The sequence below is a fragment of the Motacilla alba genome, chromosome 2, assembly GCF_015832195.1.
Source record: "Motacilla alba alba isolate MOTALB_02 chromosome 2, Motacilla_alba_V1.0_pri, whole genome shotgun sequence".
Lineage (NCBI taxonomy): Eukaryota > Metazoa > Chordata > Aves > Passeriformes > Motacillidae > Motacilla > Motacilla alba.
In genome coordinates this window covers 69,976,547-70,001,174 of record NC_052017.1, presented here as the reverse complement: position 1 = coordinate 70,001,174, position 24,628 = coordinate 69,976,547, and the positions used below count along the sequence as shown (strand labels likewise).

At 39.3% G+C, this 24,628-nt stretch overlaps 1 protein-coding gene across 1 annotated transcript in view; it reads left to right on the top strand.

Moving 5' to 3' along the window:
- The window catches only part of PHLPP1 (PH domain and leucine rich repeat protein phosphatase 1), a 137,426-nt gene that overhangs the window by 82,055 nt on the left and 30,743 nt on the right, over positions 1–24,628 (top strand). The window contains exons 4-8 of the mRNA XM_038129878.1: positions 8,751–8,917; positions 18,617–18,763; positions 19,291–19,521; positions 21,526–21,728; positions 23,360–23,420. Coding sequence (XP_037985806.1) covers positions 8,751–8,917; positions 18,617–18,763; positions 19,291–19,521; positions 21,526–21,728; positions 23,360–23,420 — 809 coding nt within the window. The remainder of the gene's footprint in view (positions 1–8,750; positions 8,918–18,616; positions 18,764–19,290; positions 19,522–21,525; positions 21,729–23,359; positions 23,421–24,628) is intronic.

The following is a 24,628-nucleotide window of genomic DNA, read 5'->3' as shown; positions in this document are numbered from 1 at the left end:
ATTTTTTCTCCTAATACCATAAGATGACAATGTTGAGATAATGCTTTCACTAAAAATAGATCCCTAAAAATAAACACACAGCTTCCTTTTGGTGGTGATTACAAATACTCAAACATAAACAAACCTCTGATTTCCATGCGGAACTTGACTTCCTTTTCTGTGTGTGTGCGAAATCTTCAGTATTTGGGCCTTTTGCTCTGAAGTCATATCTGGTCATTCTTGCTGTTGATGGCTTCTTATCTCAAGTGTGAGAGCAGAAGATTGGTCAAAGCAAACTTGAAGCCAGTTTTTTTGCTCTTTTGATGATAACACTTGAAAGTTTTCCTCCTCCTCTTTCCCTGCAAAGCCTATTCTTTTGTGCCTTTTCTTATTAGAGGTTAGTTGACATTTTGGAAATTAACTTCTGGGTGGGTTTCAGTGTATTCAGTGTCTCTTAATGGTTCGGGAGCGGAAGCCTGGTATTTTGTCTCAGCTGATTAATTTTGCATGTCTAAACAGTTCAGCTGATTTTAAAGTGTAATGGTGACTTAAAGCTCTTGATTTTTGTTTTAGAGAAATTACAGTTTCACTGTTTTGTTTTGTTTTTCTTTTGCTGGAATTTACAGAGTCTGTGGTTCTTGTTTTGGGCTTGCTGCCTTCAGTTAATAATGGTTATTGAAGTATTGCAGCCAAGAGTGAGAACAGAAAACTAGGTATCGCCCACGCATCTGGAATAGCATTCAAGTACTGTCTTTTGAAGCCTCTAAATCAGGTTCTGGTATTATTGAAGCTGAATTTGTGCAGCTCTTGCATAATTACAGAAAAGCATCACCTGGAAGCTCAGTGAGGTGTTGTATATGTTATCTTTTAAGGTGTGTTCGATCCAGAAGGATCCCAAAGTGCTTTCAGTAATCTCTGGAAGTGGAAGAGTAGAAACAAATGGGAGAATGAATGTAATGTTGCTCTTAATGAAGCTCAGGGGAACCAAGTGTCCGCGGTGAGCACATCCCATAAGGCAGGAGGGGATTGCAGGGACTGACATACTGCACAGAATTTCGGTGTGTGTAAGGTGTGATAATGGAGCTGATCTTGAAACTGAATGGCTGTAACACTGAAAGGTTTTCCAAGCAAAGTCTAGCAGCAAGGAAGAAAGGAGAGGAATTATTAGCAAAACCTAACTTTAAGGACATTTATTCTCCTTAGACCTCTTCTGTAGTCAGTGGAGAAGGATTAAAGTCTCCAAGGAGAACAGGGGATGAGTGCTGGAGACCAGATTTTGGCTACAGGCCAGTAGAGCTATATCCATGATTATTTGTATTACAAAACACTTGGGTCAGAAGACCTTTCTGAATTACAGTGGAATAATGGCAGGAAAAGAGTTCATCTCATTGTAGAATTAATCCATATGATACAGCTGTGTCAAAGAACCTAGATGAGCAATTCAGGACCCAGCATAATCTCTTGCTTAACACAAAGAAACCTTACCACCCTCTCCATGTGGGACTGGGGAGACTCAGACAAGTGAACTTCCAGTGTAAGTCTTACTGGCAAGAGTCTGAAATCTATAGTATATCATAGAATGGTTTGAGTTGGAAGGGACCTTAAAGATTATCTAGTTCCACAATTCCCACCATGGGCTGGGACACCTTCCAGTAGACCAGGTTGCTCAAAGCTCCATACAATCTGACTTTGAATACTTCTAGAGATGGGGCACCTGCAGCATCTCTGAGCAGTTTTGGATTATCTTTGTGGCCTTCCTCTGGACATGCTTTAAAAAGTTCATAACTTTTTTGTGTTAGCGACCTCAGACCTGGTTGCAGCACTCCAGGTGAGGCCTCACAAGGGCAGAGTAGAAGGGGAGAATCATCTCCTTTGCCGTCCTGGCCATGTCTCTTTTCATGCAGCCTGGCCTGTAGTAGGCCTTCCTGCCTGTGAGTGCACATTGTTAGCTCATGTCTGGCTTTTCATCAACCAGAACCTCAAGCTGCTCTCAGTGATGACTTCCACCAGTCTGTACTTACATCTGGGGTCGCCTCCTGACCCTGGTGCAGCTCCTGGGACTCGGACTTCCTAAGCTTCATAAGCTCTTGTGGGCCCACTTTTCAAGTTCGTCCAGGTCCCTCTGGATGGCTTCTCTTCCTTCTGTTGTGTTATCTGTAAGCTTGCTGAGCATGCACTTGATCTCACTGTGTCGTTAATAAAAACATTAAAGAGCACCAGTTGCAAGACCTGTAATCCTGAGAGCCAGTACCCTGCACCTGACAGAGAGCCATTAACCACAGCTTTGGCTGCATCCATCCATCCACCAATTCCTTATCTGCTAAATAGTCCACCCTTCAAATCCAGGTCTTCATGGTTTGGAGATAAGGATGCTTTGTGGGAGTGTGTTGAAGGCCTTAGAGGGGTCCAGGTGGATGACCATTGGTTGGTCTTCCCTTGGTGACTGCTGCAGTCACTCTGTCATAAAAGGGCCACTAGACTGGCCAGGCATGATTTGCACTTAGTGTCTTGTATGTGCTTTAGCATTGCTTCCATGAGGATCTGCTGCATGATTTTTCCATGCTGAAATGAAAAAATGCTGAAATAAAGTCCTTGCTGGAGGGCAGCTCATTGCAAAGTCTGAGTGCTTGGCAGTACAGTGGCTTGTCTTTGTAAAAAAATAAATCTAGCAGGAATAGTAAGAAGAAAAAGGGGTTTTTCTTAATTTTTTTTGAAACTATCACCTCTTTGGCAGTATTTACAAATTAATTATTTTCAGTCAAGCTGTTCTAAGGATGTTAATATTCCTTGCTCCACCAAATGTAGATTCACTTGTCTGAAATATAAAGTAGCTTAATGCAGCATCTAATTACTGTCACTTAACTCTAAGTTACACCTTAAGCCTTGTCCTTGCAGGGATCTTAGTGTGAGCATCCCCGTGTGACTACCACCAAGGTACAGAGTTGTTACCATTCCCTGGGTAATAGTGATACCAGTACATTATCTCTAAAAGAAGACTACTTTTCCTCCAGGAGGAACAAAAGTGCTCATATTCTGGTAATGACTTCAGATACTACCCAGCATTTCCAAATGATAGATGATGAATGTCACCTTTTTTGTCAAATTCTTGCTCTCAAGATCTTTATGCTAAACTTGAGACACTGGCTTTCACATCTTTGATTTTTTTTCTAAACTCTTTTCATGAAAAGTAAGGGAGCCCAACTTCTGGTTAATCCCCTTCACATTTTCCCCTTCCCACACATGTTTGCTAATGCTGTTTTCAGTTGTTAGAAGTTTGCACAGTGGCCAAAAGTAGAAGTGACCCGTCTGTTTATAAAACTTTGTACAGAGATAAGGAGAGCAGAGAAGTGACAAGTTTAAATTATTTTTGTTCCCCTGAGTCTTGCTGGCATGAGGTATTTGTACCAGAGGCTCTTGGCTGCTTCACCTGCACAGGAGAGATGGGGCTAGAGTGCCCTGTGAGTGCTGCCACACTGGCATGCACTTCTGCCCTGTTCTTAATAGGGAATTACTGCTCTGACCTGTTGCAGTGACTGTTGGGTTTGTGGATCTGAGTGACAGACTTTGAAAAAAACCCTTTGCTGGGTTTTATATTTTCTGTGCAAGGCCCTTAGCTTGAGTTGCCGTATATCTGATTTACCATTTGAAAGAAAACAAAAAGGAGACAGGACAGCCAGTACCCTTTTGCCCTTGGGCTGCATCCATTTTACCAGTTATTTAAAAATGAAAATAACATGGCTTTAAAGAAAAAGCAAATGGTTTTTTCCCCCCTCCCCTTCATTAAGTTTTCTGGCATTAGATTGTTTACCAGGCTTAAGAGTTGCTCAGTTCTTGGCTGTGGCTGTGGGCACCAATGTGCTTCCTGGCTGTGGACTTCAGCTCAGGGCAGGGAGGTCTCTCTGCTGAGCAGGGCTTGGATGTTTGAATAGAAAGGAGGATTAGGATTTGAAGCCAGGTTAGTTCTGAGGTGAGGAGAGCCTGTTTGCTCAAAGTTAGTTTAGGTATTTCAAGACAATGTATCACTGTTTAGTTAAGGCTTATGCAGGCCTTGGTGGGATGTGATGATTATCAAACTGTTTAAAAACAAATCCTGAGGGAGAAAAATTAAACTGCCTTTGTATTGCATGTTTACAGCAGGTATAATTTAACACTGTCAACTCAGTTCAAACAGACTGGGAATTTGGCTGCCTCTGCAGTGTGGGCTGTTTTGCTATTTTGTCTTCTGTTGGAAGTCCTAAGCAGTAATTTCTTATCTGAATAGAACTATAGGTAATGGGATGGGGGTAAACAGGAAAAAGACATAATTACATTGGTTTAAATTCACACCACCGGTCACACCAAAAGATGTTCTTGTGTAAACAAGACTTGTATTTGTCCATACAGCTGGGTTCAGCTGTGCCCATTGCAGACATCCATTGTCAGCAAGAGATCATTTTTGTAGTATAGCCAAGGCTTTAAAACAAAGACCATAATCAGTCTTGTTGCATAGCTCAGTGACAGAGGTGTCATTATACTGATGGACAAAGCAAAGTGGTTTTTCAGCCCTGTGTAGCAAAAAGCAACAAGAATATGGATTGATGGCTAGTGTTTTTCTGCTTTTTTGTTGCCAGCTGATAAAGATTTACAGTGAACTCATACTGTATTTTCACAGGTCTTGGAATACTGTTTCCTTTTTAAAAATGATAAGTAAAGAACAAAATAAAATCAGAACACTTTGGCCAATCTCTTCTATTTGAAGTGTTGACTGGAATCTAGGCATCAGAGGTACTGCTGGCTTTTTGGAATAGTTGTTTTTATTTGTAGGTGTATTGTGGCACAAGTAACACATGTAAAAGTGAGTTTTCATATTGGGGAGATTGCTATTTCTTTGGCATGTGTGCAGCTCTCAGGTGGGGAGGAGCAGAAGATATACTGCCCAAGGGAGGGAGAGCACTCTGCAACAGGATTATTTGTGATGGTACTTATAGAATAAATCTGCACTTCATTGCTGCTGTGGGAAAATGAAAAGCACAGTTACAGGTTTCTGCTGTTTGCAGTGGGTAGACCCAGGGCTTTTTGTAGTGCATGTGCTATGTTGTATATCACTTCTTTAAAACAACAGTTAGTTTGCCATATTCATCTGAAGACTGAAAAAAGATAAACCACTGTAGGCCTAGGATGAATAACTGAGGTTGCAACAGGAACTGGAAAAAAAAAATCTGCCTTTGGACTTTGTGGTTTGATGTACAAAGTTCAGTGTGGCCTTATCCCTTTGCGACTCCTCTGGTATTACAGTGGAGGACATTGCAACACCATGACAGACTGTAAAGTGTTTAAAAATCATATCCAGGGAATGGAAAAAGCATATTTCATATTGTTTATTTATATTTTTTGATGATTAAATATCCCAGCTGAAAAGCAGACTTCAAAGGAGTGTGAGATCTTGCTTTGTGTTTGAGCTGCATGGGTGTCAAATGTTGCATGTCTTGCAGGGACAAGCATTGACTCTACAGCTCCTGCTGTAGCTCCTGTCATTGAGAGCTTGTGATGTACCATCTTCTGAGAAGGTCATTGCCCCAGCTATTTCCTCAGTGTTACTGGGGCTGGAAATGCAGCAGTGGTTTCGTGTAACACAAGTGTGAGGGGTCTGTGCAGTTTGGGATATTGTGAGAAGACATTTGAGAGGGATTGGTTTGGGCCATGGCAGCTTCTGCCTGTGGAGTTTTGAATTGTGCTGCTTGTGGTTTTATTTTTATATATGTACATATAGCATATCAAACAGCTATACTTAAAGGTTTTCCACAAGAAAACACCAAACAAACCATAACAGGCACATAATGCAGGTTCCCTTTGTATCCAGAAAGCCTTTCCCTCTAGCAGTGCTACCACACCAACTCTCTTCACAATTTTTATAGGATCATGGATGTGTTGAACAACCCAAATAACTTGTTGGGATATTTATTTACAGTGGAATTTTTTGATTTTGTTTTCTTCCAGTGGAAGCATGACTTTCTGCAGATAATGTCCTTTTCTCCAGATGCATTTTATTCTTTGAGTGTGAAGGATGTGAAGGATATCCTACTCAGCATTTTCCCATCTTTTATCAGCTTATCTCTGCAGTGATTCTCCACAGTGAGTCAGGGAAACCCAGTGCTTTATTAAAGAACTGCATCATCTTTTAGGAAAAAAAAATTAATCGCTTTTAATAAACAATAGCAAACTCAAACATGTGCAGTCTTGCTATGTTCAAGTCAGTTGTAGACAATTGCAAGATTGATTTCAGAACAACGATTTCAGAATTTTGATACTCAACTTCAAAATAACTGGTGAAAACTTCTAGTCACCGAAAGAAATTACTAAAATTATGTTCTCCTTTGTTACTCTTATTTTTTTTTCCTCTTGTTGTTCTATTCTGTAGGGATTTGTTATTGAACAGTATTGAGCAATGGAAAGAGAAGTTTTATCCCTGCCTGTGAGAATAACTATGTGTGTTTATATGAGCCTTCCTTGTAACAATTTGGGAGTTAATTCTTAGAGTACTGTTTGGTAACAGAAAGACTTTGATAAAATTACAGTTGATTCCAGAACTAAGACCTTTTAAAATAATGGTTTTAACTTTTACAGTTATCTCTCTAGTAGAAGCATCATTAAGTATTTGTCAATTACATGAAAATATTAATTAAATGGTTTGTATAATAAAGTGTTCCCTTTAAAAAAAAAGTCAAACAAAAAATAACCATACGTTCAACCTGTATAAACAAAATTACTTTTAACTAGATTTATTTTTTAGGGTTTGACAGTTTTAAGAAAGGATTTGCATCCTTTTTTTGGGGCAACGGTAGAATTTGTATATTTGATTTTGTTTGGCTGCATTATCATGATTCCCACTCAGAGTTACCATTTCTGGTTCTTGAGATATTTTTAGAGTAATGAGCCTTACTAAGCACTGCTGGATTGCTTATTGCTGTTCATATCACATTCCAAACAAGTAGCTGGAGCAACAGTGTATACAAGCATTACACCTGAAATCAAACATTCCTCCTTTTAAATTTAATGTGTGTCAGCAGTGTGATCAGAACTGTACAGTACTGGGCATAAACAGACTGAATACCCAGCATTCAGAGATGACTGCTCAGTATAGCCTATGAATAATTCTTGTCTCATACTACAAGGAGAAGAAAAATACTAGCGACAGTAACAAAAGGGCTGAACTAATTGAGTAACAAAATTTCACGAGTTTAATGGATGTGGGAGGACTGGATTATTAATGGCTGCGTTGGAGAAAAATGCTGCAGTGTCTGTTCCCCTTGATGCTTATGGCTGTGTGTTTATAATAGCAACCACTTATCCTAAGGCCTGTGTACCTTGCATTGGAAAGGAAAAAAAATTTCTGTGGCCTTCCTTTCAGTGGCAAGCTACCTTCTCAACACCTGATGGCTTTAGTTTCAGAGTGCCTTGTAGCAGGGACTCTATCTCTGCCCAGAAGGTTGAGTGATGTGTCCTTCATCAGAGTTGAGAAGCTCTTATGTCACTGGGCATTGATGAGGAGTCGTTTGGTCTTTTTCTTTTTGCCCCTTAAATGTGGTGTTTGTACCTCCAGAATCCCAGCATAACAGGCTAGTGAAACGATAGCTGCTTTTGGTGTGAGCAGCTGACAGAACATCATAACTATTGGAGCACCATTGGTGTGGTCACAGAAATCTAAAATGGTGGTGAAGTTATTTGTTTCTCTTCCTTTGGTCCAGCCATGCCTGCTCCAAAAATGCCTCTCCTTCTTCTAGCATTTGGTTCCTCTTCCTTGCCTACCATCCCCACTGCCTTGCATTACTGTGTGGTGGTGCTTTGCCATGTAGCATGTCTGTGACACTGCTTTGTGAAAGAACATTTTTAGTAGTGTAGGACAGAAAATACAAGCATTCTACATTGCAGCCTTGTGTTTGTTTTTGATTTTGCTGGTGATATTTCATTTATTTTTAAGTTAAGTTTAGTAAATAAGTAAAACAGGAAAATGTAGTTCACCAAGGTGTATCCTAGAGATATGGAAAGGGGCAGTGTTGCCATTATTTGAAGAAATTGCCTATAGGTCTCTGTGCTCTGTGGAATGACACTATCTATCTATCTATCTATCTATCTATCTATAGTGCTAGCTGATATGTTTTTTTTTTTAGCCTCTATAGATTGTATTTGTTTTACCTTCCTCTTTCTAGAAAACAGTGTTAAGCCTCCAAATCTCAGCTTTGTTTTTGTCATATTTTTTATCACTTTTGGACAGTCTTCTAATTCATTGAGAAGAAATGAGTGCTTGGTGCTTTGCTGCTGAGTTATTTTTTCTCTTCAGTAAGGTGTAAATGGGATAACTCTTCTCCTGTCATTTAATACCCATCTTGGACGTATGACAATGGTGATGACTGCTAACTCCTCACTTCCGCTTACTTGGAGGCAATGCTACCTAAAGGACTAAACTAAAGCTCATGTCAAATATTTTTTTTCTGGTTGTCAAGTATTGCATTACTTCATAAATGAAAATGGATTCATTTCACATATTAATTTGACAAACCTTTGCTCTTTTCTCCCTGCTAGTTGTCTGTGGATCTGGTTTAAGTACCGAGGCCAAGACAGAGATCATGGCATAACTTGCAGCAATTACGTAAACTGTGTTAGATCAGCTATATATGCCAACACTGTCTTCTGCTGTGCTTTAAAAACATTTTATCTTGTGCTGGTAGGGGTGAAGGAAATCTTTTTTTTTTTAATACTATAATTAATATATTGGTGTTGTACTTGACTTCCAGGTTGCATCACAACGCATCAGCTCAGTGGATCTTTCATGCTGCAGCCTGGAGCACCTGCCTGCCAACCTGTTTTATAGCCAAGACCTCACTCATCTCAATTTAAAGCAGAACTTCCTAAGGCTAAACCCCAGCCCATCCACAAGTAGAGCGCTTAGTGAATTACAAAGGTAAAGTACTGTGGTTCACCTACCCTTCCTCTGTCCTTGGAGCCATGATGTGCAGGAACTTTCCTAAAAATTACTACCTCTTCTTGTGGAACATTGGCCTGACTGTGTTTTTATTTTCCTCCTGAGGCCAGACTGTAGTTCTTCAGCCTTTGACTCATGTGAGTGAGTGTGAATTGGTGAGCTGCCCATCAAAGGCAGCCATTCTAGGTAGGAGCAGTACTGCATGTGACCAAGTTGAAGAAGTTTTTTGTTACCTCCCCCCACCAAACAGAAGAAGCCCTGATTTCACAAATTCTGTCTGGTTCCTGTCTTCCTTCTACTCTGCTCAATCCTAATTCTTCTTTCTTAGTATCTGTGACCTTCCAGTTCTTTCCACTGCAGCTCATCCAAGAGTGTAACAAATGGGTAGACAGCAGCGTGATTGATGCTCTGAATGATTTAATGTCTGTGTTCTGTGGAATCAGCAGCCTTTCTGTGTTCACAAAGATCAATGTTCCCATACTGAATATAAAGCTGTGATTTTAGTTTCAGTGGTAAGTGAATTGCAAAGTACCTCAGGATTGTATTTGTGGATGGTCCTCTTCAAACAAAATGTTTTAAACCACATTTCTAAATCCCTTCCTCTTTGAAAAACAACCAGAAAGTACAAGATGGATTATGCGGGCTGTTGTATTTTTATATCATTCCAATTTCATTTTGGAAAAACAAAAAATCTGGCATAATGAAAGATGAATGAACCCAGCGAGTCTGCTTCACAAACAAAGCAGGCAGCTATTCCAAGACGTTGTGAACACAGTCTGGAGAGGAATTCTGACTGGACTGTGACTGTCAGCATAGGTCTCCAGATAGCAAGTGGAATTTTAGCATTAGCTAGTGATGAACATAGACAAAGAATCAATGTCTCTTATTTTAATGACTTCTTATAATTTTTCCTTTTTAAATATCCCAAAGTGTAAAGAAGATACTTGATTATGCTTTGTCCATGTACCTACAGTGAATTTCTGTTTGGAGTAGATTTGGATTTGTCCGTGTACCTGCAACTAATTGTGTTTGGGATTAGAAAGCATTGATGATTAATGTGATAGGCAATGTTCATTCTATTCTCTGTTTAATGTGCTCTTGGTATTGCAGTTGTAGGAACAGCTGATGAGTCTTGCTGATAGTTAACAAACCATTAAATTTTTTCTTACTAACATGAAGCTGAACATAAAAGAGTGAAAGAGTTCAGATGACAAAATATAACTCTCCTGTTTTCTGAGGTTCTTCTGAGATGAGGAGAATCTGGACAAGTGGCATATACCTGAGGTGGTGCAAAACTGATTGTCTCTCATTCTTCTGTGAGCTGGCCCTATTCTGTAAGCAAGTAATATTCTGCTCTGCTTCCATTGCTTTGAGCTTGGCAAAAAGGCACAAGGCAGATCTGGGAACTTCTGGAGAAAATAAAAAAATTAGGCTGCACAGCAGTGTTTTGGTGTATCTGAGTTGGTGCATCAGAAATTCCTGCCCTTGATGTTTCCCTTTGTCAGCTTGATGTCCTCCAGCCTTATCTTCACCCAGGACAGGTGGCATCACCCAGACAGTGAGTAGCTGGAGGAAGCTGTTGCCACTGTTTCCATTGCTGTGCCAGTGAGGAGGGCTCTGTGAAGTAGCAGTAGTTCCTGCTGAGGGTTCGGAAAAGTGATGCTCCACTGGTTGTCTTTTGCCTCCATACTGCAGCAAAAGCATGAGCCTGACCCTGGTGTGTGTTCCCAAGACATTCTCCTTCCTGCCCTAAGAAACACAGAACTGGCTTCTCCTTTGGATGGGAAAGCTTGAGTTGTACTTGTGTTCCCAAAAAGCTTGAAGCCAGCTTGACTGCTAGTAAGTCTGCTTTTCTCTAGTGAATAAACACAAATATCTAGAAAGAGGAGAGCACCGTATGTTTTGAAATCATTAGTGGAACCTAGTATCAAAATATGTGTAAAGTGAAGCTCGTTGTTCCTGTGAACACACATCTGATTTAATTATTTTTTTCGTTTTTAAACCAATTCCATGAAACCATTTTCAGATTTATAGGGGTTGCACAAGGTAAAACTTCACTGAATAAACCAAGTCTTTTTTTGTTCATCGTGTTCTTTCAAATCACAGAAAGCAAGTACAGCTCTGCTGTTCTGATTTGGTAGTGTTGGCTTTTCTACAAAATTTTCAATTGCTAAATTGGAGCTGCACATGAGGCACAGCACCACTGAATCAAGCCTACAGGTATTTAGGGCTCCAAAATAGCCATGTGCTTGGATGTTTGGAACAAAACACATTGGCATTTACGTACCTACCCTTCCTGGTACAATTTTAAAGTAAAACCTGGTTAGCAAGGCAGTTTAGGAGAATAAGTCTTGCTATAAGCAGTTCTTGGTGCTGCAGTTCCTCTTAATAAATCACTTTTGGTGGTAATTTAATGAGCGTTGGATTTCAGAACAAGTGTGTCAAAGACACAATAAAATACCAACTTTTCAGCCACCCACTGAGTAGACTTGCAAGCAGCTGGGTCATAGTAATGACATGCTAACTAGTGCACTGACACGGCCAGTACAGTCAGGAATGTATTGAGGGAAAAAGAATTTCTATTTTTGTTTATGCAGTTGCTTCTTTCAGTTGTTGAAATAATATCACTTGTTGCATTTACGAATAAAATGTTTAGTCCTGATCAGTACATGGCATCTGAAGGTGTACAGAGCTGTAGAAGTACTTTTTTCCCAGTAGCTGCACTTCTGCTTGCTTTACTGTCCACTCAGCCCCTTTTTGTTGCTGTAGATGCTCTGCAGCTGTGAACTTCCATAACTGAACACTCTGAATATTGAAAGGTAAATACAGCAACCTCTATTTCTCTATTTTTTTTCTGCTTATCAGGGAATACATATTTCATTCTATGTATACAAGTAAGCCAAGTAAGCCATACAAGTAAGCCATCTGAAAATTCATCTGAAAAAGTGGCAAATGATGCTACTTGTTCTCCCTCACAGAATCTTTTTTAAAACTACAGGAAAGGATGTTTCTCTTTTGGAGATAAGAGGATATTCCCCTGCTGAAATGCTAAGAGTTCAGGCTTGCTAATTTTGCAGGTTACTGTTGCTCTGAGATGAGGCACAAGAATGGACCATAGTCTTTATTTACTGTTGCTCTGCTTCACTGTACTGAGAACACTTTATATTTATAAGTAATTGTTTCAGTTGGTGTTGTTGGAAAAAGTAGTTGGCATCAAGAATATTATTTTCTTGTTAATGTTGAAAAGTAAGTTATGAGTATGAGGATTTTTAAGATAAGACTGTTGCAAAGAAAAATAAGAAAAAGAAGAGGGAGATGTAATAAGATACAAAGTTGTTTTAAAAATAAAAAAATCATGCTTGCCAGTTTTATCTAAAGAATTAATTATTCTGATTGTGGTTGTGAATTGTTAAGAGTGATTATATAGATTTTTATCTTAAGATGAGTTGGTATCATTTCTCTCCCAGAGCCCTTACAGAAATGCACTGCCTTCTGTGGCGTCTCAGGTGAAACTCTTTGAGGCTAGTGGCAGAAATTTGAAGATGCATCTCTAGGTTATGAGAAGGCTAGAGAACTCCAAATTACTGATGCAAGTGTTTCTGAAATCCCTTGCAATTTTTATCTGATAACCCAGGATTTCAGGCAAACTCAAACTAAACCCTCCTTACAAATTCATTGTGCAATAAGGAGGTAATTTAAATGTAATTATTGTTCAGAGAACACTTGAAAGCAAGGGGGGACCAGTATTGCTGGCAGTCAGTTTGAGATGCAGCTTGATCTTAGCTTGTGCCTTGAGATTAAGGAGCAGAGAGGAAGGTCTCCAGCCTGCCACTTGCTTGGCCTCAAAGTGCCTTGAGGTACTCCTTGTGATTATTGCTATTAGTGTATAAAGTTGAATAGTTTAAAGAATGTCAATTATAAATCTACCCCCTTGTCCATCCCCTCAGGGACACTGCCAGTAGATGCACTAGAAAAGATTTGAGCTGTCTCCTTTCGACACCCGCCCCCCCCCCCCCCCCCCCCCCGCCCCGTTTTATTTTGGGGGGTGTATGTTTGGGTTTTGAAGGTTTTTTTTTCTTTGTTATCTTGTTGTTTATGGGGTTTAGGTTTTGTTGTTTTGGTTTTGGTGGTTTTTTGGTTGTTGTTAGTGGTGTTTTTTTTGGGTGAGTGCTTTATATTTTGGGTGAGGTTTTTGTTGATATTAGAATGATTCCTAGTATGTGGAGCATGCTAACTTTGCTTGTTCCATGGTGTGTGAAGATGCAGGGAGCTTCTTGCAGCTGTTGGTCTTGGAGAGGAGGAAACCTTACTTTCATACAGTTTCTTCTCTTTCACTTAAAGTCAAACACTGAAGTGCATCTATCTAAGCAGAAGGGCAAGAGGAAAGGTTGGTGTGGTATTGACAGTCAGAGGTCTACTAGTAAAAAACCCCATCCAGTGCTTGCTGTATTTAATGCTACACTTATTTTCTCATCTCTGTAGCTTTGGAATTTAAAAAAAAATATATTTGTTATGCTAAAGATGGCACTTGGAGTTTGTGGTTTACGTAACTTCACTGCTTTTGTTTTATCTAACTTGTAAAGACATTGAAGAAAGAGTTTGCTTTTGTTAGTGCATCTTTTCCAAACCTTCATGACTGTGTTCTCCTTAACTCCTGTGTATCTCTGTGATATTAAGAAAGTGCCCTCGTGAACACCCAGCAAAAATCAATGACATTTAATTAAAGAAAAATTAAATAATAAAATTAAGTCTCTGCAAACGACTAAGTGGGGACAATTGCAAAATTGGTTTAATGTCTGAAACACATTGAATTTTTTAAATTTTATTTTTAATTGGAACTGTGAACTTAATAGTGGTATGAGAAAAATAAATGGCAGTAAGATATATGCTATAAAATAGCATTTTAAAAAATAATATGGTCTAAAAGTAGAAATAGCACTTGGATTAATTGGTTTCACTTTAGTGAACTCTAAGCTAAGTACAGCAGTCTCTCTTCCAAGCTATGTTCCAACAAGTGAACATATATATGGAATCCAGTTATTGTGTATCAGTCTCCAATTTATTTGTCTAGTTTTTTTGGATATGGCTTCCAAAGTAAGGGGCTTCTTTTTGTGTAGTTAAACATGCTTCAGTTTGCAAGTCCACCCCTGGTTAATACTTTTGTATTTCCATCATAAATTTCCAGTAGAGAGGAAGTGAACATATTTTCACTACTTTTACCTAAGAATTTTGACCTTCTTCTAAGGTCAGTCTTTCTTCCCATATGAAGCTGTGTGTGGTAGGTATGTGCAGAAACTGCGATCTGCATTGTGTAGTAGTGTAGGTTCAAGTTATTTCCACTAATAAAACCATACACTTGGTTCTCTTGTCTTTATGATACTCTTACCAACCATGTAATATAATAAAAGCTTTATTGTTTTTAAGTTTGGAGGTAGTCTGAATTTGACTTAAAATCTGATTATTTGTTCATTTGAAATGTATTACTAATTTAGGACTTGTGCAATGACACCTTTCTGGAAAGAGAATGCTATGACAGTATTTCTGGCACTAGGCTGGCAACTCTCTTAGGCAGTAAGGCCATGGAGGGTAATCCAACACAACTGCAGAAAGAGAGTAATTTGCACCTTTTGTTTCCAAGGAGGAATTTGTCATGGCAGAATTTAGGGAAATTCTCTAATTCTCTTTGTGGTTAAGTAAGTGGCCACAGTAGCAGGTGTTCGAGAAGGTGACAAGTTTTAGTTTGGTTCTAAAACTTGTCACAGCACTGCAAGACGAACATCGTTGTTCTGCTCAGAAGTGGTGCTGAAAATGAGGGACACTTACGTTGATGTTTGAAGGTAATATTGAGCGGTAACCACAGGACAGTCATGAGAGGTTCTGGAGATAGGTTTGGAAAAGTGATTGCTTTCCTTAGATTGAGTTCTTTATTAAGCCATGCCTTATCTTGCAGGTGTAGAAAATACCGCTTTTTAATTGTTTTTGGTAAGAGCAGGACAAGACCAGTTTTGTCAGCTGACCCTCTTATGGCTGGATTTCAGTGATGGTGTATGACCACCAGCTGGAATACACTATTTCCCTTGCCCCAAACATAGTGGAACACAAATGCTGTACTGTGTAATGGAAATTCCTCCACTGTTCACACCAGGTAGATCTGAATTTGAAATTAGCCTGTCAGTCAGTTCATTGCTCTGCTGTGATACAAACTTCTCTTGTTAGTCCCTCTCCTTATTTTTCGTATGTCAAACTAAAGCCCTTCCTGAAGTGGCAGCTTCAGGATTAAATAAGTGGGCAGTTTTTGACTCAATTAGGGCAATTAGTGTTCAGTCATATTGCGTGTTTAAATCCAAGGGTTGACAAGTCAACATTTTGCTCTAGCTTAAGTAGGGCTATTTTTGTTCAGCAAAGTGAGTGTTTATGTATTGGCCATTACAATAGAAAACTTAGTAAGCTAACTGAGCATAGTGTATTGAGAGATGGTGTTCTTCATTCAGGTTGACTTTTACTAAGAGATAACAAAGTCTGGAACCATGGAAGAAGGACAAAAAGGACTTGATATGAGGTTATTACACTGTCATGCCTCAAACAAGCAATGTTGTGCCTTTTTTTCTTTCTAGCAATGCTATGTGGGCAGCATTGATGTGTGTGCCTGCTTCTGATAAGAGTAAAGATTTGGATGTGAGAAAACAGCAAAGATGTTTCTCTGTAAAATCTGTTGGAAGCCTGATACTTTGCAAACTCAGCTGCAGCAGAAATCTTGAGTCTTGAAAATACTTCTCTCCTACGTTATTTATATTGATGTGATATACAAGTGATACTGGTGTGACTGACTGTAAATCTGTCAAGATATAAGAAGCGCTATAAACAATTCAGCATTTTAAATGTGCAGTGTGGCAGTGCTCCATAACGGAAGTGCACCGGCATGTTTGTGATGTGCATAGTGTGAAGTGATAGCCAAAGATGAGAGGTAGACTTAGATCTTAACTTTGAGCAAGTGCCTGCTAGTTTGGCTCAGTAATGTTCTGCACTTGACAGTGTTCCATGAGAAGAAATATTACTTTAGCATTTTCTAAATGAGCATGCTTGCAATGGGGGAAGAAAATAGCTCTTTCTGGCCAGATGTCTTAAATTAGTGTCTTAACTGTAACTAAGACTATGGTGTCTATCTTTCAGCATTTCTGTAAATGTGATTCAACAATGAACTTTCATTTGTGGATTTTTTTATGTACATTTTGTGCATTTTGTATGAGCATATCCAATACTGGGTGTACTGTTCATCCTCATGTATGCTGTTAACCAGTTCAGTTTGTGTCCTGAGTAGTTAGATTACTCACAAAAGACCTTTAATAAGCACACATTACAACATACATTGAAGTAGTAGAGATGTAATCTAGGTATGTTGTGTAGGGGGAACTTTAATTCTCCTTCTCCTCTTTGACCTAGGGCAGTTATGCACAAGAATGTATGCAGAAAACCTTGAAGCTGAACATGACACTGGAGTTATTGTATTTCTTAGCTTCCTTTACCACCTGCTGCCCCAGTCCCTTCCCCTCTGTTAGTTTGATCTTCTGTAATTTTATCTCAATATTGTGTTTGGGATCTTCTAGTAGATTGTTTAGTGGACAAAAGCCCTGAGACTATCCTTTTGAGATTACAGAATGGCACAGGTAAAGGCTGTAGCCTCGCTGTGGTTGTTAAATGAGTTAATTCTTTTTTCATGGTTGGCTTGAAAATTGGAAAGGTTACATTTTGAATTTTCTCCAGCAGCTGAGTTATTTTGACTTAATCTTCCCGTTTTTACTTCTTTTGTACTTGCCTAAATACTGGGAGAAAATGTTCTAAAGGCTCAGAGTCCAGTACTTGGAGCACTCTTGTTTGTATTTTCAGCTAACTTTGAGAATTATGTGGAACAGCTGTTCCACCACAGAAACACCCCAAATTTCAAGGCAGTATATCTGTGCCCTAAATCTACAGTTATCTTGAAGATAAATGCAGGATTGTGTGTCTCAGTTCCAGGTTCAAGATTTTTAAGTCCTTTCTCTCAAAATAGAGGAGTATGAAGGTATAGTGTTTAAAATGTGCATATTTATTTTTCTGGCTAGCAGCCCTTATTAACTTATCCTTGCCTCCTTTTTAATTTACAGTTCTCCCTTTAGAGATAGACTAGTCATTGTTTCTGCACAGTAGCATTTTTTCCCCTGCAGCATTAATTTGATTGCAAGATTTCCTTTAGTCTCCATCTAACTTTGTTCCAAACTTCTTCTGCCTCCAGCATGGCACAGGGCGTTCAAAATTTGTGATAACTCTGGCTATGTTTTTTCTATGTTTTTTTTTTCTTCTGCCATCATTGCATCAAGATACCACTAGAGAGTACAGCATTCCCTTGCTTGCTGCAAGCCTGTGTAAATGCTATATGTGTTTACAGCCTGCCTTTGGGGCTCAGCAGCCCCCACTGAAGTACCATACAAAGGCACTGCTTACATTTTCAGTTGAATTTTAGTCAGTGACATGAGTTTTGATTTAGGCAATACTGTGTGTGCCAGTTGATTGCAGTAGGTGCTAGGGATTTTTCAGTCTTGTTATTAAAGCTCTTTAACCTTTTAATGCTTGATGCATTTGCTGTCCATGTTTCCTGGTTGGAGGAGGACAAAGTTCTCTGAGGTAGGAATGGGCTGATGCAGAGGCTATGGATACATTGGCCCATGCTGCTGGAGGTTACTTTTATGTGGAATAGCAGCACTCATGGGTGCAGTTTTGCTTCCATCACCAAGTTATATAAAAGTCTGCTCACACAAATAAAGGAATTGATCCTTAATGAAGGGAAAATTAAGTCCAGATAAAATGTCCTGGTATAAGCTGTGCCAGAAAAGAAACTTCCGCCCATCTATCGGGATCTGACACAGAACTTTTCATTCATCCTTTTACTTGGCTTTAGGCACACCTCCCAGTGGTTGTCAGGCAACCATAATAATGTTGCTGAACATGCAGGCTGGCTAATTGGATTGTCCCTTTCTTGGGTTTTTCTGTTTAAGTGGTTTTGGTCATTTTTAGTAAGGCAAACACATGCAAGTTGCTTTTTTTTTTTGCTGATGTCATAAACCAAGGGGCTTTGAGAGTTCTGTGACATGTCAAGGACAAAATTTTGCCTCTGTCACTACAGAAGCCGTGCTAAATTCTGTTTTAATTCAGCACATTTCCCACTTGTATTCCAAACAGTCTATTCTAATGAGAATTTTTGCTTGGAAGGCAAACATGAATGGTCCTGAGCACACAGGTCAGCAGCACCACAAAAACTTAGTGTTAAAATAATCTGAGAATTTCCTACTACCACCAAAAAAATGGGTTCAGAAAAATAGCAATGCTTTAGTACAGGATGAGATGCCGCAGAAGTGAAATATATAAGGATGGCAATGGATTTTTTTTTGTTACACTCGTTGGAAAATGCATTTAATGTGTTGTTCAGGAGGGTCTGTTTCTCTTTGTCAGCTTAACATAAGTGAACTCTTACAAGTGGTGTTGAATTTGAGTGTCTGGTTGTTTCCTTGGTTGTTCTGAGCATATAAACTAAAAATGCATGTGGTTTGTATTTATATTATCAAACTTGCCTTATATTAATCATTGTGAGGCAACTTAGTGTGAATTACTTATTTATTTCCTTTATTTTTTCTTATCTCATTTTAGATTCACCAAATTGAAGAGCCTTAACCTTTCGAATAATAATTTAGGAGACTTCCCACTGGCAGTCTGCAGTATCCCAACCCTGACTGAACTCAACGTGTCCTGCAATGCCCTCAGAAGCATTCCAGCAGTTGTAGGCGAAATGCACAAGCAAGTACTTTCTTAGAACTTTCACATACGCAGCCTGACAATAACAAAGGCAACAGGCAGTTTCATGACTCTGCATACTCCTGCTATGAGAAACAGTTTAAATGTACTGGGTTCTGTCAGAGCAGACTGGCTTGTAGATCCATATGGAAGCAATTGTGGATGGAGGGAAAGCATGCTTTGTGCCTCAGAGCTCTTCCAGTCTCCAGCATTTGACACAAGGGTCACCTTCACGGTGAAGAAAATCTTTTAACCCTTCTTGCTTATGTTCTTCAGCTGTCATACAAATTGTAGTTCTAGAGATAGAACTGTCTAACAACCTACACTTCATAGTTGCCAAAGCTTTTAATTATTTGGTGGATATCATCTGTAGCAGATGTTACAGCGTTATTCGTTAACATTTTTCTTTCTGCTGCCCTTTTGTACATAGTATGTCACTGTAACTGCAGCAGATTTGTGTGTTTATAGGAAGGAAATGTGATTTAACAGGTCATTCATTTTCTTCACTCTCCCTTCCCCTCTTCTAATAGCTTGCAGACATTTTTGCTGGATGGCAACTTTCTCCAGTCCCTTCCCGATGAATTGGAGCATATTCATCAACTCAGCTATGTGAGTCTGTCCTTCAACGAGTTCACTGACATTCCTGGAGTGCTGGAGAAGCTGACTGCCATGGAGAAGCTCTGTATGTCAGGAAATTGCATGGATACTCTGAATCTACAGGTGTTAAAAAGGATGCCTCATATTAAGCATGTGGATCTAAGGTAGGTATTCAGAAAAGGGAAAGAATAAGTGAGCCTAAATTATTTGTGTTGAAATGGCTTCTCCTTGGCTGTCAGAATTGCCTCTGGGTATAAATCTCTTGTGTTTGTCCACTGAACCATGTTTCTGGTGGTGTTATGTAACTCCCAGCACTTCTCATGACTTAGCACTCTTCTTTGAGGAAGTTGAAGCATTTAGGGGGATCAATAGATAGAAAAATGAGTTTTAGGGGAAATGAATGTTTGTACCAAAGGATCAAACAAAACAGAGCCTGGGACATTTGTGATTCCTGCATTTTGTGTTGCTGCAGTGTTAATGCAATAGACATGATAGTCCCTGGCCCAAAAAGCTTCTATCTGAAATGTTACAGATTTGTGAGATGAAGAAAAGGACATTAAATGTGAAAGGGCAAAACCAGATATTTTAATATTTCTTGGTGTGTTAAAAGGCCTTGTCCACAATGAGTAATGTTATTTTATTGATACCCTCAAAGGAGTCCAAAGAGATCCTTATTACAAATGGCTCTGGTACGAGGCAATTCTCTATTGTTATGGTCTTTGGGGAAGACAAATTCTGCAATCAGCTGGTCAAGGCTCAATTCAGAGCCTGGACCATGAGGTCCATATAACTGTGAATTTTGGAACCACTTAGTTAAGCTAAAGTAAGATAAAACTTATTTTACTGTACTGCCATGTAGCTGTCAAGACTTTGTAGTGCGGGAAGGGTCAGCGTAAGTTTAGCTAAAATAGATAGGTGAATTCTGAAGTGCTTCCTGTAGCGTTAAAATGTGTCTGTGTTTGTACATATGTTAAAAGTAAATAAATTGGCCTCAGATAAGGGATCTTGTGGCTGACCTGGCCATGAGTTCCAGTGGTGCAGTTCCAGCCTTCTCATTGTCTGCTGCATCCTTTCTGCACCTAGCAGTGAACAGTGGTTCTTTGTGGCAGTAACTGAAAGAGTAAATATTGTACTTGCTATACAATGAAGTGCTTTGCTTCAGTGAAATCACAAAGAAGCACTGCTTGCAAATTGAAAATGTAAAAGGTAAGGTGGTGTTGGAGGGGACATATTACCCTTATTCTTTTAACTGGAAGATGTAGTTACTCTAAAAACACAACTGTTAAACAGGGGGCAATGCTTGGAAAGTAGGAGCAACAGGAGAACTGCAGGTATTTGTCATCTGCTGTGGAGAGTGCTCAGATGGCTTAGCGGGACAGCAGAAGTTACTGTACTGATTTTAGTGTTCTGCTCAGAACTGGGAATTTGAAACTGATCTCTTTGGAGTGCTCTGCAGTCTTAAACTTTATGAGGTTATAGATAATCTCATTCAGTTATAACTTCTGGGGAAGTTGCTGAATATTAACAGTATCAATGCACTGCAGTGAAGATGTGTAAAACCCGTTCTCTTCATGTGTCAGACCAAATCATCTTGGATTTTTCCTTTGTTTTCTTTCAACAGCCATTTTCAGGTCTCTGAATTTGCTTGCTATGAAGCATGGAGAGGCAAGAAGCAAATACATGGGAATTCATAAATCTCAATTTGGCCTTTCAATAAGGCAAGGGTCTCCAATACATGCTGGTTACTTGTATGTGCTGGATTTTTCCAGCAGATGATAGGCCAGCAAGAACTGTAGAGGTTTTGTTCTTTTCCAAACTATTGGGCACAAATAACAGCTAGATCATCTTTTATTTTTATAGGCACAGTAACAGTAATACTTAGCTTCTTGCAGAGCTTTTCATCAGTGCTTTTCAAAGTAGCTTAGAAAGGAGCTTGGTGTCATCATTCCTTTGTCATGATGGATAAAGCTACAGAGCATAGCTATCTTGCTTTTCAAAGGATTAAAACCGTAATATAACAAAGGGGAAAATATTAAAATCAACCTTGATCAGAACCTGAAAGCATGCTAGTTTAATCCAGTGCAGCTGATTGATTGTAGAGCGAGCAGTGGTTTGTCAGCAGGAGCCTGCCTTATAACTACAACTCATCTCCTTATTTTGTCTGCAAGATTGAATTCAATTAGAAGATTGGAAGCCGATGAAATAGATTTTCTGCATCATGTGACCCAACTGGATCTGCGAGACAACAAACTTGGGGAGCTGGATGCAACAGTTTTTAACAACGTGGAAGTGTTACACTGTGAACGGAATCAGCTCGTGACCCTCAAAATCAGCGGCTACTTTCTCAAAGCTCTGTATGCTTCCTGCAATGGTGAGTGCAATTTTCAGGGCAGCTGTGGTATTGTCATTGTTCCTGGTTCTCTGTAGGATGCTTGTGGAGTGCACATAATCAGGAGGCTCTTGACACAGTCCTGGATAAAAGATTTCACATGTGCTGTGTAATGCTACTGGCAGTTCTGAGCTTTGGAAGTGACTTCCAAGTAATAACACAATTTGGAGGTCTAAGAACTGTGAAAATCTTAGAAATTCTTAGAAACCCTCAGTAGGGAGGGTTCTTGAATTTGTCACTTGTTTTGGTTGCGTTGATGTGTTGCTCTACTAAAACCAGTAAGGAATTTACTGCTTTTCTCTGCACTGAGAAAGTTTGGACAATTGGCCATTTGTGACACAACCCAAAACTATAAATGTTTGCTTCTCCCTCTAGCTGCTTAGCCTGTCCAGAAAATGATGAAATTCATAATGGTAACTTCATTTCCTCGTATTTGATAATAAAAAAAATGCAGCCTTCTGCATATGCAGTTGCATGACTGCTGTGTTTTATGAACAGGATCTGTTTGATCTGTCTCTGGAAACTGCTATTACTTAAAATACTCAGTTTGCACCACGATTTTTATAATTTAGAGTAGTTCAGTGTGGAATAAAGAAAATGCAAAGTAGGAGAATTGTGCATTTGATGAGCAGTCTGAACTGCCTTTAAAAGGCTGTCATCTTAGCACTATCTAAGCCTGTGCCTTCATTAAGTATTCATGCCAGGATCTTTGTAGCTGAGAAAAGTTAACATAATCTGAGCATGTGCTGTTCAATGTGGGCTGAGAATCCAAGTCAACCCATGTCTTGCAACCAACTGCCTATTTGGTCTTGCTTTTCCTCTTGGCTTGTCCTCTCATTACCCTCGGACTCCTTGTTTTCATCTCATTTTCCAAAGAAACTGCTTGTTACAGTTGCACTTTAGGTGGTTTTTCTCAGGCTCAAATAAATGTCTGTTTGGGTTTTGGGTTTTTTTAAACTTAACACTAAGCACTAGCTAACTGAAACCTTAGGATATGAACTATATTATGATTGCTTCAATAATAACACAACTACAGCTTTACTAGCTGTAGTTCTATTATGAAAGATCTGTAAGGCTGCCTGCAACTGGGAACTCCACAGGCATGCCAAGGCTTATGTAATGTGTTGACAAATACTCTGGATCTTGCCATGACCTAAAGGACTCTGGTATTCTGTAACTTGCTGTTCCAGAGTGGGGAGGTTCCCTTCCCATGCTTGTATCTCAAGTGACCGGTGAGAAAAAAGTAGAGCAGTTTTGTGACTGACTCTTCTGGGCAGAGGGTGGCGGAGGTGGAATTACAGCTCTTGTGACAGAAATGTTAAAAATGAGAATTTGCCATGAAACTTTAAAAATCCTCCAGTTTCTCGTCCCTGTTCAGTTATGCAGTGTCAGTCATAGCAAGTACAATGTAACATAGCAAATGTACTAAGACATAATAAAGAAACAGAACTCACAAGGGGTTCACAAAGGTCCAGATCTTCAGAAATTTTTTTAGATTATTGATGTGGTCTGAAATCTCTGGGTGTTAGGTCTTAAAATAATTCTTATGGAACAGTCATTTAAGTGCAAATCTTTATCACCACTTTTCTTGTTATATATATTTTTTCCCCTAGAACTTGTTCACCTTGATGTGTATCCAGTTCCTAATTGCCTGGCTTATATGGATATTTCTAGGTAAGAGTATGTTTTTTTCTTGGACCAGTGAAATATAAATCAAAGAGATGTACGGAACAATGACATTCATTGCCATCTCACTGAGTAAGAATGGGGGTAGGAATTGGACCTTGGGATAAGAAAAGACAAATTTCAGAGTTAGAGGATGCTTTTTTCCTGCTGGTCAGTTCTTTCCTGTTTCCTTTTTATAGATTTACTTTTTTTTAAATTACTGCCCAAATCAAAATTTCTATTTCTTTATGGTTAAAGAGTTTGCATGATTTAAAGATTTCCTGTCTTATGGAGTTAGAACATGATGATTCAAATGCACACCAATCTGAGACTTGTTCAGAAGTTACTTTCTGGATATGTCTGCAGCATCAGCCCAGCGTAGGTGATGGTTTGATAGTTTAACTCATCAGTTTGGCAGCTCCTGCAGCTCCTCATAGTTCTCTGCAGCCCTGGCTGCTGCAGGGATGTCTGCAGTTGCCATTTGAATGCATACATAAATTTCACCTTAATGAGGGAGGTGGGATAAGGGAAGAAATGGTAAAGGGGGTGTTTTAGTTTGTTTTACAGTTCCAGGAATGAATCAGGAAAACATTTATACACGTGCCTAATGGCTGTCTTATTTAAGAAATTACTCATCTGCATTTAAAGTGATAATCTCATTCATTACAAAACCTGCGTAAAGCGCTCACGCTGTTGAGGGTAATCATAACAATTAGTGAGCTACCTGGGCTAGCGGCCATCAACTTGAAAGTTTCATCAGCCCTGAGTTACTCACAGTGTCCTAAATGTAACACACTAGTGTGACTAAATAAGGGATTTATTGAAAAGCAATCTTTGAAAAGCCGTGTCCTCCATTTATTTAGTAATGGAATTGGTGCAGAATGCATGCTTTTGATCACTAAACCCTTTTTGTGCTTCATCGCAGTGATGGCATCGTAACTAAATAGATAGGGTGTCCTTAGCTTCTTGGCTGTCTTGGAATTTGGGAAATCCATTTCAGATCAGAAAGGAAGCTATCTGAGAAGAGGGGTTGGGTTGCCATTGCATATTTTGATTGACTACTATTGCAGGAATAAACTAAAGGATATGAGTGCATGATTGATTTATATTCATGCTTCATAGGCATCCTATTGCTGAACTTCAGGTCTGTGAGTGCCTGACTATTATCTGATGCTCAGTTTGCATCTGTGTATTCTGACTGAAGGAGTCATTGTGTG